We start from the raw sequence: 19,753 nt of genomic DNA, 5'->3' as shown, positions 1-19,753 counted from the left end.
GCGAGTGGCTACTACATGTTTCATCTCTCTGATAAAACTCTCTCACAGAAAATAAAAATACTTTTAAAAAATGAAAAACGTTTAAAAAACAAAATTGAGAAAAAAAAAATCATCATCATCAAAGGTCATTGTATTACGTGTACTCGTATAAAATCACCAATCAACTGAAAAAATGAAATTCTTTTATCACGCATCATCAGTTGTTTTTAATTTTTAAAAAATCAAAAAAATATATTAATTAAAATTATAAAAATTCAAAAATACAATAAACAAATAAAGTAAATAATTACAATTATTATTTTATTAGTTTTAATATTTTTTTCTAATGATTTTATTTAAGGAAGAGAAACAAAAAATCGAAAAATTGAATAATTAGAAAAATTGTTTTTTTTTAATTTTTTTTTTTCTATTTCAATTAATGTATTAAACAAATTTATTCATATGTAATTTGTTTTATTACATTTTCATGATAATTAATTATGTGCATTTGTTATTAAATGTCACTTATTGATCAACCTCGATTATGTATTCAAAAAATTAGAGAAAGAAAGTCGTTTTTTTTTATTTTTTTTATTTTTTTAAATATAGTAACTATTACTTTTTCGACATTCTATATTTAAATTATAATAATTTCAAAATTTCATTATTAAAATAATTCAAATAAAAACAAAAAAAAAAAAAAATTATAATTTTTATTATTATCTAACAGTGTTATCATTTTTTTTTCAAGATGATAATTTTAATAATAATTCTCACGTTTTTCGTGACATGCTTCAAGGATAAAAGAATAATATTTTCAAATATATAATTTACTTGTATATATATAAAATTTGAAGATGCGTTTAATTTTAAAAGAAAGTGTAACGATTATTTATCAAGTTAAATTACGTAATATATAGTTGGTATTTCAATGTATCCAGTACTCATCATCATGTGGCGAATGGTGCTCCATCATAATTATAAATTTTTTTTTTATTTTTACATTGGTCTTGTTGGCTACCAAACTTGTTGGTAATGAGAAGATGAAACTTGTATATATATAAACTCAGGGTTAACATCATCAAATTGCCGATTTTCCAAGATAATTCAATGAAAAATAAATAAATAAAAAAATGATCAATTTATTTTAATTATAAAAACAAGGATTTTTTATTTATCATTATTCCAATTGATCAATAGGATGTTTAAAAAAAATTCAAAATTAATAATTAAATAATTAAATTTTCTTGTTAAATAGATATTAATTTGTTGGTCATTTGTTTTATTTTTTTTAATTTTTATTTGTGGCATGTAAGTGAGGATGGTACACACTGGAGGTCATAACCCAAATTTTTTTTTACTTTCACAGCGCCAGATGATGATCAGTAATGTAATATCAAAAAATAAAAAAAAATATACAATTATAAAAAATATATATTAACACAAAAAAATAATAATATAAATATTATATTTTATATATAAATAGTTTAATGATGACTTTGAGGTATCCCTTTTTAATATAATTCTTTGTATTTTATATTTTTTAAAATATTTTTCATTTTTTGATTTACAATGTTCGCCTGTGGGCTAAATATTGTTCCGCAATGCTTATTATTTATTTTTGATGATTCGATGGATATTACTCAATAAAAATTTGTTCATTCAAATATACGTAAATATATAAATATATTTATTTTTTTTTTCTTATGATAAGTGTTATTAATTGATACTAAAATTGTATTTTTTTGTTTAATGCCAAATTCATGTAATAATAATTTTAAAAGTATTGATATTTAATACAAAATTATTCATTATGAAGATAATAAAAATATTTAATTCACAGATATTTGTTTATATTTTTTTATTACGATTTATTTGTTTATTTATTTCATCAGATGTGTTTTTTGTCCTTGGAAATATATTAACTAACGTAAATATTTTATTTTTTTCCATTTTTTATAGATTTTTATTTAGGCAATTTGATTCAGCAACAAAAAAAAATCACAATTAGAAAGTTTCTTCTTTTTTCTATTTAATTTTATTAAATTTTTTAAATAAATAATTTAAAAATTGCTCTATTTTTTCATTACAATAATGCTTAATTTAAATTTTATTAATCTTAATAAACTGCCAGTTTGTTTATAATTTATTAATATAGGATTGAGAATGTTGATGAGTTTTGTATAATGAATTTTGTAACAAACCAGTTGGAATTGATCAAATAATGACCACACTCTACACCTCCTAAAATTTAGAGATGACTTTCGGCACTTGGCATATATAAGCAGGAGAAAAAGTCGAAAAGTTATCAGACATCAAACAGTTGTCCAAAGTATTTTTTTAATAAAAAAAAAAATATATATATAAATCAAAAATGGTGAGTGAAATAACCGAGTGATCTATTTACACATGAAAAAAAAAAATAAGCTTTTTATTTTCAAAGCAAGCCTTAGTGTTTTTATATAAATATAAAGTTAAAAAAAATAAAGAGAAATTATAAACTGGATTATTTATGATTTCTATTTACTCTATATAATATTAAAAATATTTATTTTTGTTTTTTTTTAAAAAAATACAATACTTAAATGTTTATTTTATGATTAATAATTTAATTTATTTTAATTTTCAAGAATTTCTTTGGAATAACATTGGTTATTGGATGTGCAATTGCTATTGCTAATTGTGCACCAGTTGATCAGCCAATTGAAATTTTAAAAAACACTTTTGATGGACCAAATGGTGATGGTTCATATTCATACCAATATGAAACAGCAAATGGTATTAAAGCACAAGAACAAGGACAATTAGCAGGTGAAAAATCATTAGCTGTACAGGGAAGTTATTCATATCAAGATGAAAATGGCAATCCAATTGAAGTTAAATATATTGCTGATGAAAATGGATTCCGTCCAGAAGGAGGTAAGTTAAAAAATTATTTAAAATAATTATTAAATAATATTTATATTTATTTTTTTTTGTTATAGTACATTTACCAGTTGCACCAGAAATACCAGCAGCTATTCTCAGATCATTGGAATACATTGCAGCTCATCCACAACAAGAAAAATTGTAAATAATCTTATCATTAATGGATTTTAATATGAAAAAAACAAAAATTTAAAATTATCATGTTAATTCTTTATCGTACAATTTATTTTTTAATTAAAAATTCACCAAAATATGTCTAATTTTAATGATAATTATAAGTAGATATAAAATAGAAAAAAACAAAAAAAACAAATTAAATTTGCTCTCTAAAAAATAATAAATATATTTCCTTTCTAATTTTTGACTTACAAAATTATTATTTCAAGTTCATATATAATTTTTAAAAAACCATCTACACACAGAGAAAGTAAAAAAAAAAAACAGGAAGATTGTGTTTAAAATCCATCTAATAAAAAATGAAAAAATAAATACAACACAGACCGATTGATACAATGACCGTGGCATATAAAAAAAAAAAAAAAAAAAACTGCAATTTAAAATTAAAATAAAATTATTAAAATCTAAAATAATAATTGACATGATAATAAATAATAATTTAAAATCAAATCTGTGTGAAAGTAGTTGAAATTATGACAATTGAGTAACCGTCCTTAAACCATTCACGTATCATCGTGTATATAAATTAAAAATAAATAAATTTAAATATGTATTATTGCGAGGACCTGATGACATTTAACGTTTTATACACATTTATGTTAGTACTGTCACCATTGCAAACGACACAATGATCTTCGATGTATAGTGAAGGTGGACTCACACTCAACCAGATAACCAGGTAGCATCAGCAATATTATATAGCACCATTGAATGAAAATACGACAGAGTAATCATGATGTATGGTACCTTGTCATTGTACATAGATACTTTATTTATTTATTATTTTTTTTAATTTTTTTTTTTACACGTGTATATGTATATACATTTATTATTTAATAGTATTTAAATATGTGCATCATGCTAGTTGTTTAAATACTTTAATATAAAAATTGCATAGTTTGAATGTATTTGTGATGCATCGATTGGGTATATATTCACCTGGCTACCAACATCCAATAAACATTCTTCTATTTGATTTTTAACTAGCTACAACATGTACGCATCTATGGTGAGTCTTTTTTTTTTTTTTTTTTTTTTTTAAATTTAATTTGTGTTGTTTTTTTATTTTCATTTAATTTATTTTGTTAACATTTTTTTATTAATATGTGGGTGGACACTTTTTTTTTTTTTTTTGTTTAATTTTATAGATTTATTTAAATTTTTTAAAAATATTATTTATATTTTATTTTAACTCATGTGTTATTCATTTTAAGAAATTAAAATTGTTTTTTTTTTTTTTTTCGCGTGTTTATATAAAGTCTAGGTGTGAATTTTTAAAATTTTTTTTTTTCTTTTTCTTTCTCACAGATAAACGGAATATTTAATAAAAAATAATAAATTAGTTTTTTTTTTTATTTTTTCAAGTGATGTGAAATGATGAGTAAAAAAAAAATGTTATTCTAGGAATTTTTTTTATTATAGTAAAACTTGTTGACTTTAAATTTTAAGTATGAAATTTTAAAAAAAATTTTTTTTCAGTTATTTGTTTTGGCATGTTGTGTAATGCAACAGTGTCATGCAGCTGAGGAACCAATACCAATTGTAAGTCAAACACAAGATGGACCAAATCCAGATGGTTCATACAAGTGGACATTTGAATCTGGTAATGGAATAAAAGCTGACGAAGAAGGTTCTCTTGCAAATGCTGGTTCAGAAAATGAAGCTATGCAAGTTAAGGGTAGCTCTTCGTATACTGGTGATGATGGAAAACCAATATCATTGACTTACACAGCAAATGAGTCAGTATAAAATATCAATAGACATTAAACTTTTGAATAAATTACTTTTAATTATTTTTTAAATTTAAATTTAAATTGTAGAAATGGATTTGTTGCTGAAGGAAGCCATTTACCAGTTGCCCCAGAAATTCCACCACTTATTCAAAAAGCTTTGGAATGGATTAAAGCACATCCTTCTGAAGAAGACAAACCAGCTAAAGCTTAGTGATGATTTAATTATCATTACTTCAATATTAATTTTCAACGAATATTATTGGTTTTTTTTTTTTTCTTGTTCAACAAAGTTTTGGAAAATTTATTGATCATTACATGTCTATTTATTGTCTATGATAATACTCAATTAATTGTTTTATTTAATGTTTAAAATTGCTACTTTGAAATTATTAAAATATACAAGTTTTAACTCTAAATGTTTCATTGTTTAATTTATTATTTTTTTTTTTTAAAAAAAACAAATGTCTCATGAGGAATTTGTCAAATATCAATGAGGATTATGTAAAATATTAATTTTCATTTTTGAAAAAGTTGAAAGATAAATTATTAATGTTAATGGAAATAATAATAATAAAAATCAAATTGAAAGACGAAGCTAATATTTGTGAAAAAAACTTTAAACAGGTTTTTATCATTTTTATTTTATTTTTTTGAAGCGGTTAAATGAAAGAATCATCATCAGTATAACAACTGATTTTTTGTGCTTGAGTTGTATTAATCTTGACAAATAATTGCTATCTGTTGATGAATTTTTGTAATATTATTTTTTTTATTTAAATAATTTTTTAATTGGTTTTTTTATTTTTTATTGTTCAGACAAATTTATTTACATTTTTTTTTGATGCTATCTGGGAATTAATTAATTTACATAAAAATGAGTTGACAGTAATTTATTAAATAGGAAGAAGATTAAAATCAATGAGACGTCAGTCTTATCAGTTGAAAAAAAAAACATAAACATACAATTAAAATGATAAGTATTTTTTTTTAATAAGATAATTAATTTTTACAGTTATAAATTATTGAAATTTGCTTGTGTATGTTTTTCTAGAGCATTAAACTTTATCTATTTTTACTTGAATAATAAAAATTCAATGTGCAGAAAATTGAAGATGAATTTTTTAATTGTGTCCTGACAAATGGTGGAGAAAATTTGGAGAAAGGGTGGAAAAAAGTTGGAGAAAGAACGGAGAAAAGTTGGAGAAATGACGGAGAAAACTAATGTCAATTATTTGTCAGTTTTTTGAAAATTAAAATGTCAATTTATTTGTGTGATGGATTTTGATAATTGACCTTGAAGAAAAATTAGAATAAAAAAAGCCTATCTGTAAACGTATATCCCTACCCTCTTTTGACGGTTTCAAAAATTCCCATTTTTTTTTCTAGACTTGCTGGGGTCCTACACAATTTAATAAAAAAAAAATTACGAGGATAGCTCAACTCTGCCATTGACAAAAAGATTAAAAACATTTAAAATCATTGACAAAAGAATTAAAACCTTTAAATTCAAACCCTCTTTTGACGGTTTCAAAAATTCTCATTTTTTTTTCTAAGTTTGTCTAGGTCCTACACAATTTAATAAAAAAAAAATAACGAGGATAGCTCAACTCTGCCATAGACAAAAAAATTAAAAACCCTTAAAATCCACTCCCTACCCTCTTTTGACGGTTTCAAAAATTCCCATTTTTTTTTCTAGACTTGCTGGGGTTCTACACAATTTAATAAAAAAAAAATTACGAGGATAGCTCATTTCAAATTTTTGACGCTATTATCGCATTATCGTAATTATCGTGAGGAAATTCTCGTATCGTCTCGCCATATCGTCACGATAAAAATTTGGATTATCGTATCGTCTATCGTGATTATCGTCTATCGCGGCAACATTACTAGTCTTCTAGTCCTAGGGTATAATGTTTAATTAATCATTGATAATTTAATAATTTTATTTATTGAAATTAAAAATTTTCTTTATTAATTTTTCATAACTAGATAAATTTTATTTACTTAAAAAAATAAAGACAATACAATTAATTTTTTTTATAAATCACTGCTCACTGCTCACTTGTTTTATTTTCATTAATTATTTTTTTTTTTTAATATATATAAATTTATATTGATTTAATATTGATTAATTTATTAAAAATTTTTTTATTTTGGTAGATTAAAGTTGCAGGATCAATAACTCATGTTGTTGAGAGTGTTGGCAAGGTTCTTCTTCTTCTCTTTGTCAATTAGCCTGAAAAAATAATAAAAAAAATTTCAAAAGTCAAATAAAATTACAAATAATCATAGATAATTTTTTTTTTTTTTTTTAAATTATAAATAACATATTAATCATAAACAAGAGTATTTATTTATTTTATTTTTTTTCACTTTCACTGACTTTTATCTGTAATTTCAAAATATTATATACATAATTTAAAAATAAAAAATAAAAAAATAATGTATACAATTAATCTATTCCTTAGTTAAAATAATCTTTAAATTATTTTTTTTTTAAATTCAAAAACACACAGAAATAGAAATAGATAAAAAACATAAATGAAAAAAAATATTTACCTCGTGCTGGAGGTCTTGCTTGTGGTTGTCCTTGATCATTATCTTGCTCTAAAATAAAAAAATAATATTAATAAAATTAATCAACCATTAAATATTGATAAAACTAAAAAATTAAATAAATAAATTACCAGGATGGGCTGCATTGTATTCAAGAGCTTTAAGAATTTCTGGTGGTATTGGTGGGCTTGTTGGAAGATGGGCTCCTTGGGCAACATATCCATTTCTATAAAATAAAAATAAATATCATTAATAAAAACCTAAAAAACACTTTGATAAAAAATTAATTTTAAAAAAACAAAACACTAACTCATCAGCAGTCCATGTCAAACTGTATTGTTGTCCATCAGGTGCAATAAAAGAATCAGCACCTTGTGCAACAACAGCAACCTCTTGATCAATTTGTTTTGGTTGACCAGTTTCTTGATGACTTATTCCATTGCTCGTTTCAAAACTAAAAATTAAAAAAAAAATATATATAATTATTCATTATCAATTATTCAAATGATAATTATAAATATTTTAAAATTTTTTTTATTCACTTGTTAATATAATTTCCATCAAAATTAACTTCAAGTTGTTGTGATGTTATCACAGCATCTTTATCAGCACCACCTGGTGATGCTGATCTTTGGGGTGCTGCTGAAATTGATGCTGCACTTAGTGCAAGCACCACCAATGAATCAATGAAACCAAAAAAGTTATAATATTTTAAACTTTATATTTACATATCTAGAAAATTGACGTAGTCCTTTTTTTTTTGTTAATTTTTTTGTTGTATTTATATTTTTTGTAAAATACATCTCACTCACCTTTGTGATAAACATAACTTTATAAATTTAAAAAAAAAAAATAATAGATAATTTGTTTTGAAGAATTGAGAAGATTGGTACTTGTGAATCTCTGGTCAAATGCAAGTCTTTATATACTTGCAATTGTTGGTGTGTCAGCAAATGTTGATGCAGTGAAAGGGGTCATCCCTGCTATTCTCCTCCAATGCATCAACGTGCATATTACAAATATATTTTTTTTTTTTTTTAAATTTTTCTTCTTCATCTCTCATCTCATCCTTGTCTCAATTCTTAATCATTTATATATTTTCTTAATTTTATTTTTTTTCTCACTTTATAACTAAAATTATATTTTATTAATATTTTTTTAAATAATTAATTTCATTAATATATTATGGTGCAAGTATTTTGTAATTTTCAACACCAGGTGGTCAAGTAAATGTATAATTATATTTATTTAAAATAAATCATTATATTTAAAATTAAATTTACAATTTTATTGATGCTGTATTTTAAAAAACAATTGTTTTTATTTATTTTTTTTTTGAATAATCTAGATCACAATGTTTTGCAAACATGACTTTTAAAAAAGGTCTCAGTATGACCTTTTTAAAGGACCCAATTACAAACAAACAAATATAAATTTTATAAAAAATAAATTTATCAATTTATTATTTGCAATAATTAATTAAATAATAATTTTTTAAAAATATTATAATAGACAAAATACGTATCGTATAAGTTTTTCTAAATGACAATGTCTAGGTCGTGTATTACGTGATCCATCTACATCATCATCATCAACATCAATAAATAAATATATTTTTTTCTATGAATAAATAATTATGTTTATTTCTAATCAAGTTCCTTCAATTTATCATTTTTTTTTATAATTATTATTCTTCTTTAACTTCCTACGTAATTTTTTATTTTATCATCACTATAAAAAAAGTATCAATTCCTCATTTGTAAATAACAATCACATATAAAAAAAAAAAAAAAAAATATTTACAAGTACTTCTTGATGACGACATATATTAAATAAATATTGAAATCAATTTCAATTGTAAAAATATAATATATAAAATTTTAAAAAGTTTAAAAAATTAAAAAAACGTTTAAAGTTTAAAAAAAATTTCTAATGGAGTAATTGGTAATTAGATAATTGACATTCCAGATGACAAGTACAACTTTCAAGTTTTCATATTATTTAATAATAATAAATTTAAATTATAGAAAATTTAGATGGATGATGTGATTGGTATACCTGTATAAACATCTTTTACATTTTGACTTATGTACTTGTATGTAATATTTATAAATTTTTTTTTTTTTTAAATAATAATTTATTAAATATGAAAGAGTAATGTCAAACGTTGAATATGCATGTGGATGTATATATAGAGATGTCCAACATCATCGTAGTCGCGTGTCATAATAATCAACGTTCATTCGAGCAACATTTTACGATGAGACACACTTGCATAATCATTAATAACTCATCATCGTCGTTGTCCTTTTTTTTGTCGCACGAATAAACATTTCTTAAAATTCGTGTATTACAAATACTTCAAATTATACTTTATTATTTTTTTTTAAATTTTTTAACACTACTTACATTTTATTTTAAATTTAAACAATTTTTTTTTCTCTTTTTTTCACGATAAATTTATTTAAAAAATATTAATTTTAAATTATTTAAATTATTGAATTACAATTGAAGGTCTTTAAAATAATTTTAAAATAATTATTAAAAGCTTATTTTAATTGAAAAAAAATAAACATTAATATAAATTTTATAATTTAACATTAATTTATATTTTTTATTGACAATAATTATCGTGTTATAATATTTAAAAAATAATAAATATTAATTTCTTAATGAAATTTATTTTTATATTTTTGTTTTTTTTTTACAAATAAATATCAAAGTGTTTGATGATATTTAAATTTTAAAAAAATCAAATAATATTAAATATTAAAATTTCGTCATTAATTTATTATTCATATTTATAATTTTTTAATTTCATAATATTCAGTGAAATTGGGTCTATTAGAAAGTTAATTTTAGATCTTGTTGAATAATTTATCAAGTTCTAATTTTATTTACTTTCATTTTTTATTTCATTTTAAAAAAAAAATTTGATGACAAATAAATTTTTAAAAGGTTTTTTTTTTTCCTCTTTTTTTCTAGTGAATGTTTTGAGTGTGATGCCTCGGGGTCCAGTGATGATGATGATGATGATGATGATGAGGCCCAAAGGCATTTTAGATTGAGACAAGTTGTATATGGATATAACACATCTTTATTCTCCTCTCATCCCCTCACTCTCTCTCTCTCTTATATTATGACCATTCACTGTAGATTTTCCCCTGTCCATGGCCTTGGTTTTCTTGATTCTCAACACTAGAATAAAAAAAACACTCAGTGTCATGCTTTCAACTTGCATATTTACACGCTAATATTAACATCAAATAAAACCCTCATCTTCTTCTTCTCCTCTCCCTCTTTTTTATTCATTATATTTTTAATACAATAAATTAACAAACACAATGCACTATCCTTCTATGGAAAAATTATTTTATTAAATTATAAAACAACCATTCTATATTTTATTATACTTCAATTGAATGAATAAATACAACCAAATTATTATCATATCAATCAATGATCGTTGTGTAATTTTTATTTATTTTTTTATTCAATAAAAAAATCAATAGAATTCGTAAAAATTTGATTTAAAATAGCATCAAATTTCATATATTATTATTAGTGATTGAAATATAATAATAAAAAATTTTTTTTTTAAATAAAATCATGGTACAATAGTGATGCGACAACCTTTCGATTTGTGGTTATGTAAACCTTGGGACTCTAATTGACCTTTATGTTTGTGTTCAATGGTATGCGGCATTTACCTATATGTGTAATATTTGCAATAAAAAAAAAATTATTACTTTTTAACGGTTACACCTTTCCCTCATCGCATTTCCTACCGTTCTTTTGTTGTTATTATTATTGTTATTGTCGTTTAACACTTTGTCTTTGTTTCTGTTCAATTTAAAATTCAAAGTTCAATTTAAATTTGCAATAAATTATAAATTATTAACATATATTTTTGTGTAATCAAATACAATTTACTATTATTATTTTTCGTAATTTTACTATTTTTAAATTTGAATCGAAAAACCCACCCTTTTGCTCAGCTGATAAGTTTGTTTTCTATCGACAATGTCTGACTAAACGTTGGGTGTTTCCACTCTCTTTTCATTATACAAGGGTTGAAAAATAATGATAATAATATTTATTGAAAATTTACCCTTGAATGACAGACCGTCAGGGTGGCCGAAATTCGGTTTCTCTGGTGGCTGTCAAAGTGTCAATAATTAAATAATTAAAATAATATAAAATTATAATAAAAAATTGATAAAAAATTAATAAAACATTAAATAGATAATCATAGCATATAATGTAGATAAAAAAAATAATTATTTAAACAAATTAGAGATTGAAAAAAGTACATTTTAAAAATATAATATAATTATTAATTAAATTGCAATTAATAAATAATTATTAAGCTAATTAAAAGAAAAAAATTAACAAAATTTTTTTAAAAAATGTGTAAATGAATATTGTAACAATTAACAAGTGTCAATGTTTATTACGTAATGATATACATTTTGACAGGCATATTTATTTAAAGTTTTATTATTATTTTTGAGGAAAAAATTGAAAAATTAAAAATACAATTGCAAATATGGCATCAGCTGCTGAACAACAACAGCAACAACAAACTACCCTTGAATTTTATCAGGCAATGGCAGATTTTAAAAATATGTTTCCACAAATGGATGATGATGTCATTGAGGTATTTATGTTTTTTCAATAATTAATTATTATTATTACATGTTAACCCTGTATATATATTTATTGCAATTTATTCAAGGTAAAAATATTTATCAAAACATGTTAAAAAAATTAAAAGAATTTCCTTACTCATCAAAGAAACTAACTATGACATTGAGATAATTGTTATTTATTTATATTTTTATATTTTTTTTTTTTCAAATGAATTTGTTGAAGGTAGTTTAACTTGAGAATAATTTCATTGATAATTACATATTTTTGTAATAGAGTTGTAGCTTACATTGTCATTTGAAAAAAAGAATTTTTATTTTTATAAATTACTTGATTAAATTTATATTTTTTAAAATATTTTACAGGCTGTTTTGAGGTCTAATCAGGGTGCAGTAGACACGACGATCGATCAACTTTTGGCAATGAGTACAGACAATGAAAATGAAAAAATACGAAGTGAATTGGAAGAGAGTGATGGTTCACCAGAAATGAATACAGTATCAAAAAAAATAACAGCAACAACAACAACAACAGCAGCTGATATTGATGAATCATTAAAAAGTCAAATACAAAAATGGAAACCACCATTGTTGGGACCACTGCCAGATACATTTTTAAGAATAACAAAAAATTGTGGTGAATGTAGTAATGATGGAACAACAGATATTATTACTGGACATGATTCATCAATACTTGAAGATGAAAGAATTGCTATTTTTTTACAAAATGAAGAATTCATGTCAGAGCTACGATGGAATGAAGATTTTTTAAATACATTGGATAATGGTTTGTTAATTTTTTCATTAATAATATATTATTGTTTATCAAAAATTGATATGTTTTATTGTTTTTTTAAATTTGCAGATACAAAATTATCACGTGGTAAATGTGAAACTGTTGAGCCACATGATGATGAAGATTTATTTAAAGAAAAACTACGAAATATGGGAAAAGGTTTGTTCTCATTTTAAAACACTTTTTTTTCTATTTATTTAAATATGATTTTTATTTTAGTATCACGTCGTAAATTTGCACAATTAACAAAAGTATTTACACGAAGTAAAAAACGTGGTGGTCGACAACTTTTACCACCAACAGTTTCTTGTGATGATTTACTAGATCCCGAAGAATCATCAAGAACTCACAGTTAATTTTTTAAAAATAATAAATTCATACAAAACTATTATTATTATAAACAAAAGTAATTGTAGTTTTTTTTTTTTTAGAATGTAAGACTGAATTTTTAAATGTTGGTATTGTTGATAGTTTTTTTTTTAAACTATTAACTTACTGATAAACAAAATGATCAAAAAAAAAAATGAAAAAAAAAAAAGCTGCACTTGATATTATTGTTATGTAAATTTAATTTATTTAATTATGTTCACAATGAGACTTAATTTATCATAAAAAATTGCACGCCTAGTCATAAAAATAATAGTCAATAGAATAATTTATAATTAAAAGTTAAATTTAGTACTGTAATTTTAATTAAACAACCACAAATAATAAATATTGAAGAAATTTTATTGAAAATATTACATATTGTTTATTAATAAATAAATGTTAATAATCATTTTGTTTAAAAAAAACTCTAGCTCCAGATAAACTATAATAAAGTAATTGAAATTCAGAAATTCTTTCATCAAGTCTTTTTAATGTCAATGCTTTTGTTTGAATGAATTTTTCATCTTCACCCTCACTATTTGATTCAATAATTTTTTTTTCATTATATAAATATTTATTAACTGTTTCAAACCATTGTAAACTATCAAATTCATTATTTTGATCTAATAATGAATTAATATATGCAATACCCATTGCAAAACCATCATCAGTAAAACCAGCACCATTTTTATTTTTTTTAAATATTTTTTCTTTATTTGATATTGCATTATCAATAAAGCTCAATGTTAATGGTGGTATTATTGAATAAAATTGTTGTAAATGATAATTTTTAGAATCACGAAATGATGATGAAAATACATTAATTAATAATTTAAAATATTGTATACCTTCTGTAAAATTTTTAACTAAATTATCAATATCATCATCAAGTTTTTTAGCTGATTCTGTAATTATTGAATTATAATTTAAATTATTACATATATTATGAAAATTTATTGTTTTATTAATTTCTGGTAAAAATGATATTGCATTTGCACATGAATGTAAACAACCAGATCTTATTAATCTAACATAACCCAGTGAATTACCAATATGAGTTATTAATTGACGAAATTGATCAAGATAACTTAAATTATCAGCAGTCATACCAAGTTTTCTTATGGATTTTTGAAATTTTTCAGCTCTATCATATGTATACGGTGATAAATAATGATCTTTTTGTTTTTTAATATATTTAATATCTTTTAATAAACGTGATTTAATATGTTCATCATATAAAAATTGTGAAAATATATGTAATTTAATTTTTAAATATTGATAAATAAAATTTATTGTTGTATTCATAATACCATGACCATGTGTACGTATTGAATTACCAATATGACGTATACCAATTGTATTTAAATATTTATTATTATTATTATCATGTTCAATAAATGTTTGTGTATTTAAATTATATAAATATTTTGATACAAATATATTGATATTTCTCATGATAAATAATGAATCAAGACCTTGTTCAATTGTTTGAGTTGGTAAATGATTTTCAATTGTATTAATATTAAATTTATATTTACCCAATGCATACATTGTACGATATGTTTTCCAATCATGTAACTCAATTGTTGTTAAATTATAAAATATATCATCTAAATAATTTTCAATGAATATTTTTGTATTTATAATATTATTACCAATTTTTAATGGTAATGAATTTATTATTCTTAGACTATTTTTTGTACCATTTTTAAATGGATTACTATTATTGTCGATTTTTAAATGTTCATGTACATGTAAACGTAATGATGTTTCGATTTCTCTACATGCTGGTTCAAGTATATTATTTTTAAATGTTAATTTTAATTCATTAATACGATTATTTTTAAATTTTTTTGAATCATTATAATTTGATATTGCTGTATTAAATGCAGAAAATAAATATAAAACATGACTTATATCTTGATCAGATTCAATTAATGATGATAAATATGCTGGTAGTATATTTTGATGATGTAAAATTACTGAGTAATCACATATGTCATGTATAATATTATAAAAATCAGCAATTGTATCGTAATCATTGAGTTTTTCTTTCAACTTAATAACATCATCATCACAAAATGTATCGAAATATTGTCGTGATATTGACAAAGCACATCTAGAATAAAAAAATTATATAAGCATTGTATAAATTAAAATATTTAATACTAAAATTATTTACCTGGCAATTAATCTTCTATCAGCACTTGCATTACCATTTATTAATCTCATACTTAAATTCATCATTGATAATGCATCTAGCTTTTCTTTTGAATAACCATGATCTTTTTCTACAAGTCCTTTTTTAGCATTATTTAATATTATTAATATTTCATAACTTAAATATTGTAGTGTTCTTGCATGTGCTTGTACAACAGCATGACCAATTTTAAATAATTCAGTTTCCAATGTTTTTTGTACTTCAATTAAACGACATATTATTTGCACAGTTATTCTTGACATTGGTTTACCAAGTGTTGCATGTAAATTTGTTATTAATGTAACTTGTTCATTAATTTCCATCAACAAATATATAAATATCTTTAAATGATAAAATTGTTTTTTAATTTCAGTTATATTAAAATCATCACCACATAATAATTTTTTACTTTCAATACACCAATTTATTGATTTTTGTATTAAATTTATTGATAATAATGGTAATTTTTGTAGCTTTGCTATCAATAATTTTTCACCAGCTTGAATATTAAATGTCGTTAAATAATCAAATGACAATAGCTCTGTTAAAAATTTACATGGTATAAATAAAATATTACCAATAAGTGTTACAGAAAAAATTTTTCTATCAATATCATATATTTTTTTAATAAGTTTCTTATCATTTGTACCAAATAATTTAATTGACAATACAATGCCAATATTTAGCTTAATAATTAACTTATCAATTATATAATTTTTATTATTATTTAATTTTAGCTCAATGTCAATTAATATATTTTTTAAATAACTCAATAAATGATCATTCATCATTGATGGTTTTGATAAATTCATAATATCATCAATACCATTATTAAATATATTTTTATTAAATATTTTTGTCTCAATTTCATTTAGCAATTTATCAAATATACGTAATTTATTTTTTTTAATATTTTTATTATTTGATAAATATTTATTTGGATTATGCATAACAGTACGTAATTGAAATTTATATTTTTTAAATTTATCATATATTTCAGGATTTAAATATATTATATCATCAATCATTAATAACAATATAAATAAATCAATGACATTTTCTAATAATGCTGGTAAATATAATTCATTTGTTGGATTTGTTAAATATGATAAATTTTGTATTGATATATTTATAACTTTATTTATACGATTAATATAAATAAATAAATTTTGTAAATCATTATATAATATTGAATAATTATCATAATCATTATTTTTAATATTATTTTCAAAATTTTCACCATGTGCAAATAATTTATAATAATGTTTTTTAAATTCAAATTTTAATATACGTATTTCACGACATATACCAGCAATTGTACCAAGTATTTTTGATAAATTTTTATTTTCTGTATCAATTAGAGATAATATTTTTTCATTATTTTTATTATTACTATTTGTCAAACGTATTGGTCCTTCATAAATACATTCAAGTGTTGATGATGGTACTGATGGTGTAGATGAACTCCACCATGTTTTTGATAATTCATTAAAAAAATCACTAAATTTACGTAATTGTATATTACCAGCAAGTTTTTGAATTTCTTCTTCTTCTTTTGATGTCCAGGATGATTCAATCATGTTTATTTATTTTATTATTTCTTAGGTTATGTATTATGTTGTTTTTTATGTTTCGACGTTAATTCTATTTTTCTAACATTAATTTTATTATTTTTAATAATTAATCATTATTAAATATTGATGGTACATCTATTTTTCGAGACTTTTAATCAAATTTATTAGTTTTATTTATCAATTTTCAGTGTTGATGACACTAAAATGTACACAACTACACTAAAAATATTTACTTGAATGTGTCAGATTGTGTCTTGTCTGTCTTGTTGTCATTAAACAGATGAGATAATGATGAAATTTTATTATCTAGATAATAAAATATTACATAAGATATAAAAAAAAATTCTTTTATTAATATTAAAATACAAAAAATTATTATAAATTTACTAAAGATACAATAATAAGAGAAAAAAATATTTTAATTATCATCAATAATATTATCAGGATCAATTGTATTTTTATCTAATTTTGGATTAATAATTTTTTTATAATAATTTTCTTCAGCAATTGTTAAATCTCTACGTATTTTAAGTTCATCTGATTTTGGTTTTCTAACTGGATTCCATTTAGTTACTGGATTTTTATTATTAATCATAACACCACGTATACAAATTGATAAATTTGTTTTAATTAAATTAATATCTTGCCATTGTGAATTAAATGTATCACATAAACTCATTATTTCAGCACATTTATCAACTTCTTCAATAGTTGATATTGTATTTATATAATTTTCTTGTAAAAAATATAAAAACATTGATGATTGTGATTGAAAATATGAAGCAATATCATCTGGATTATGTGCAAATTTCCATTCATTACCATTATTAATTTTTTTTGGATTAATAACACGTCCAATACCATGAAGTAAACCTAAACTTTCACCACGTGATCCACAATCTTTTTGTAAATTTTCATTTGTTACTTTTAATGATGAAAATATTAAATTATAAATTGTACTTCTAACATCACCAATACTATTTGACAATACTTCATCAATATTATCTTGTTTTATGTCAAGCATATGTCCAGCATTTTTATTTAGAATACTTGATATTCTTTTAATCATATTTTTCATAGCTGTTGGTGTTGTTGATGGTATATTTATTGTATCAATTTCATACTTATCAATAATATCTTGTGGAAATAAATTATAAAGTACACGACTTGATTCTGAATCAGCAACAACAAAAACTAATGGTTCACGTCCCATTTTCATATACTGACTGAAAATTAAATATATAAATAATTTATTAGGGTAAATTAATAACTGATATAAATTATAAAACTTACTCAAGTAAATTATGAAAGTTTTCTTTTTCGAAAAAATATATATTTGGTATATCTTTGACAAGCATGAGACGTCTGTCATTACAATTGAATACTGAATTGTATCTTGTTGTTCGTATGAGAAAGTCAAAAAATTTATCACTATGTCTTGTTGATGAATCTAAAAATATGATAACAATATTAAGCAGTTAATAATTTAATTTTTAATTTATGTAAAGTGTAAAATTGTTTATTACAATCATCAATGACACCAGTGTCCATTGGTGTAATCCATTCAACAACATCAAAGCCACTTTCTTTAGCTAATACTTTTAATGCAATTGTCTTGCCACATCCAGATGGTCCAGACAGGACTAGAATTCTTGGTTTACCTCTAATTGTTTTGAAACACAACCAATCAGCCAATTCATTTTGTTTTTGTTTACTAACTGATAAATGTGATGACTCTTTTGGCTCGCAGGCATTTAATATTGCTGAAAAATTATTCATTTTTTTATCGTTTATTTTTGGAATTTTACAATATACCACATCAAGATCATCATCATCATCAGCTGTAATTATTTTTTTTTTCATTTTTGGTTTATTGATAATTTCTGTTGAATTTTTTGATGGTCCAAAATCGAAATTTGACAGTGTCCATGCACCATTGCTTTTCTGTTTAATAAATAAAATAATTAACAATAAATGTAAATAATTATTTCTACAAATTTATTACTCACAATTTTTTTTATTGGTGGCATTTTTTATTGTTTAACTATTCAATATAATTTATCTAAACTCTAAAGATATATTTTTTTCACAACAAATAACAATAACAGAATATTTTTTTTATTATTATTCAATGACTAGCCTTACCTGACTTTTCTAAATATAATTTTCTTTTTTACCAACAAACATGTCGCTGTAATCGGTTTTTAAAAAGGTGGACTTTTTTTGAAATGAAATTATTAATTAATTAATTATTCAATTGTGTTATTCATTGTCCATTGATATTAAAAACATAAAATACAATTTAGTATTTGTATTAGGACTTTTGTTGGATATTTTTATCAAAATTTCACATTTAAATTACGAAAAAAGAAAAAGAAAAATGAATAATAAAATAATTTTAATAATTTAGCGTATTAATAAACTACTCTAATTATTTTTTTATATTTATAATTGTTATTAATAATTACAATACACTGTTAATACGAAAATACTTTTGAAAAATTTTCGAAATATATATTTTTCGAAATATTTCGAAAGATAACACCGCCATCTTTGATGTACAGTCCACGTTTTAAATATGTCCTATATATAAAACTCTTTTTTTTAATAATAAATATATTCTATAGATAAAATAAATAATTATAAACAAAATAGGATGAAATTATTGATATAAATAACAAATACAGCAAAATATTTTTTTCTTATTTTATAATAACTAGCCTTACCTAGATTTATTACATATTTAAAGAAAAAAAATCTCTTTACCAACAATCATGTCACGTTTTTTAAAA

The 19,753-nt window shown here is 22.0% G+C and overlaps 6 protein-coding genes across 6 annotated transcripts; 3 read left to right on the top strand and 3 right to left on the bottom strand.

The window, feature by feature from the left end:
* Positions 1–2,270: 2,270 nt before the first annotated feature.
* On the top strand, positions 2,271–3,141 carry LOC122859228 (endocuticle structural glycoprotein SgAbd-2-like). The gene is made up of 3 exons (XM_044162655.1): positions 2,271–2,356; positions 2,610–2,898; positions 2,964–3,141. Exons 1-3 carry the CDS (start codon positions 2,354–2,356, stop codon positions 3,050–3,052), a joined length of 381 nt encoding a protein of 126 aa, XP_044018590.1. The 5' UTR covers positions 2,271–2,353; the 3' UTR covers positions 3,053–3,141.
* An 842-nt stretch (positions 3,142–3,983) lies between these two features.
* LOC122859227 (endocuticle structural glycoprotein SgAbd-8-like) lies at positions 3,984–5,923 on the top strand. Its single transcript, XM_044162654.1, has 3 exons — positions 3,984–4,093; positions 4,564–4,823; positions 4,905–5,923. Exons 1-3 carry the CDS (start codon positions 4,079–4,081, stop codon positions 5,026–5,028), a joined length of 399 nt encoding a protein of 132 aa, XP_044018589.1. The 5' UTR covers positions 3,984–4,078; the 3' UTR covers positions 5,029–5,923.
* Positions 5,924–6,892: 969 nt separating this feature from the next.
* On the bottom strand, positions 6,893–8,290 carry LOC122859226 (endocuticle structural glycoprotein SgAbd-3-like). Its single transcript, XM_044162653.1, has 6 exons — positions 8,184–8,290; positions 7,916–8,056; positions 7,684–7,827; positions 7,505–7,599; positions 7,377–7,424; positions 6,893–7,053 (listed from the first exon to the last, which is right to left on the bottom strand). Exons 1-6 carry the CDS (start codon positions 8,198–8,200, stop codon positions 7,049–7,051), a joined length of 450 nt encoding a protein of 149 aa, XP_044018588.1. The 5' UTR covers positions 8,201–8,290; the 3' UTR covers positions 6,893–7,048.
* A 3,192-nt stretch (positions 8,291–11,482) lies between these two features.
* Positions 11,483–13,174, top strand: LOC122859225 (CUE domain-containing protein 1). Its single transcript, XM_044162652.1, has 4 exons — positions 11,483–12,033; positions 12,389–12,809; positions 12,888–12,977; positions 13,038–13,174. Exons 1-4 carry the CDS (start codon positions 11,923–11,925, stop codon positions 13,172–13,174), a joined length of 759 nt encoding a protein of 252 aa, XP_044018587.1. The 5' UTR covers positions 11,483–11,922.
* A 76-nt stretch (positions 13,175–13,250) lies between these two features.
* LOC122859224 (WASH complex subunit 4) lies at positions 13,251–17,211 on the bottom strand. The gene is made up of 2 exons (XM_044162651.1): positions 15,370–17,211; positions 13,251–15,306 (listed from the first exon to the last, which is right to left on the bottom strand). Exons 1-2 carry the CDS (start codon positions 16,965–16,967, stop codon positions 13,587–13,589), a joined length of 3,318 nt encoding a protein of 1,105 aa, XP_044018586.1. The 5' UTR covers positions 16,968–17,211; the 3' UTR covers positions 13,251–13,586.
* Positions 17,212–17,391: 180 nt separating this feature from the next.
* Positions 17,392–19,019, bottom strand: LOC122859223 (cell cycle checkpoint protein RAD17; the record flags this gene model as incomplete). Its single annotated transcript, XM_044162650.1, has 4 exons — positions 18,971–19,019; positions 18,488–18,905; positions 18,255–18,411; positions 17,392–18,187 (listed from the first exon to the last, which is right to left on the bottom strand). Coding segments are annotated over exons 1-4 (1,392 nt in total), but the record flags the coding sequence as incomplete, so codon positions are not given.
* Between the last annotated feature and the right edge of the window lie 734 nt (positions 19,020–19,753).

The sequence above is a fragment of the Aphidius gifuensis genome, linkage group LG6 (genome assembly GCF_014905175.1).
Source record: "Aphidius gifuensis isolate YNYX2018 linkage group LG6, ASM1490517v1, whole genome shotgun sequence".
NCBI lineage: Eukaryota > Metazoa > Arthropoda > Insecta > Hymenoptera > Braconidae > Aphidius > Aphidius gifuensis.
The sequence above is the reverse complement of the archived record's forward strand: the minus strand, read 5'-3'. Positions and strand labels throughout refer to the sequence as shown.

Excerpts from the sequence above, each read along its gene's own strand:
- LOC122859228 (XM_044162655.1), top strand. Across the intron at positions 2,899-2,963 it reads TGGATTCCGTCCAGAAGGAG|TACATTTACCAGTTGCACCA; the intron begins GTAAGTTAAAAA and ends TTTTTGTTATAG.
- LOC122859227 (XM_044162654.1), top strand. Across the intron at positions 4,824-4,904 it reads TTGACTTACACAGCAAATGA|AAATGGATTTGTTGCTGAAG; the intron begins GTCAGTATAAAA and ends TTTAAATTGTAG.
- LOC122859226 (XM_044162653.1), bottom strand. Across the intron at positions 7,828-7,915 it reads GATGGAAATTATATTAACAA|TTTTGAAACGAGCAATGGAA; the intron begins GTGAATAAAAAA and ends TTTAATTTTTAG. Across the intron at positions 7,425-7,504 it reads ATACAATGCAGCCCATCCTG|AGCAAGATAATGATCAAGGA; the intron begins GTAATTTATTTA and ends TTTTTATTTTAG.
- LOC122859225 (XM_044162652.1), top strand. The coding sequence starts at position 11,923 with ATGGCATCAGCTGCTGAACAACAACAGCAACAACAAACTACCCTTGAA. Across the intron at positions 12,034-12,388 it reads TGGATGATGATGTCATTGAG|GCTGTTTTGAGGTCTAATCA; the intron begins GTATTTATGTTT and ends AATATTTTACAG. Across the intron at positions 12,978-13,037 it reads ACTACGAAATATGGGAAAAG|TATCACGTCGTAAATTTGCA; the intron begins GTTTGTTCTCAT and ends TTTTTATTTTAG.
- LOC122859224 (XM_044162651.1), bottom strand. The coding sequence starts at position 16,967 with ATGATTGAATCATCCTGGACATCAAAAGAAGAAGAAGAAATTCAAAAA. Across the intron at positions 15,307-15,369 it reads GATAGAAGATTAATTGCCAG|ATGTGCTTTGTCAATATCAC; the intron begins GTAAATAATTTT and ends TTTTTATTCTAG.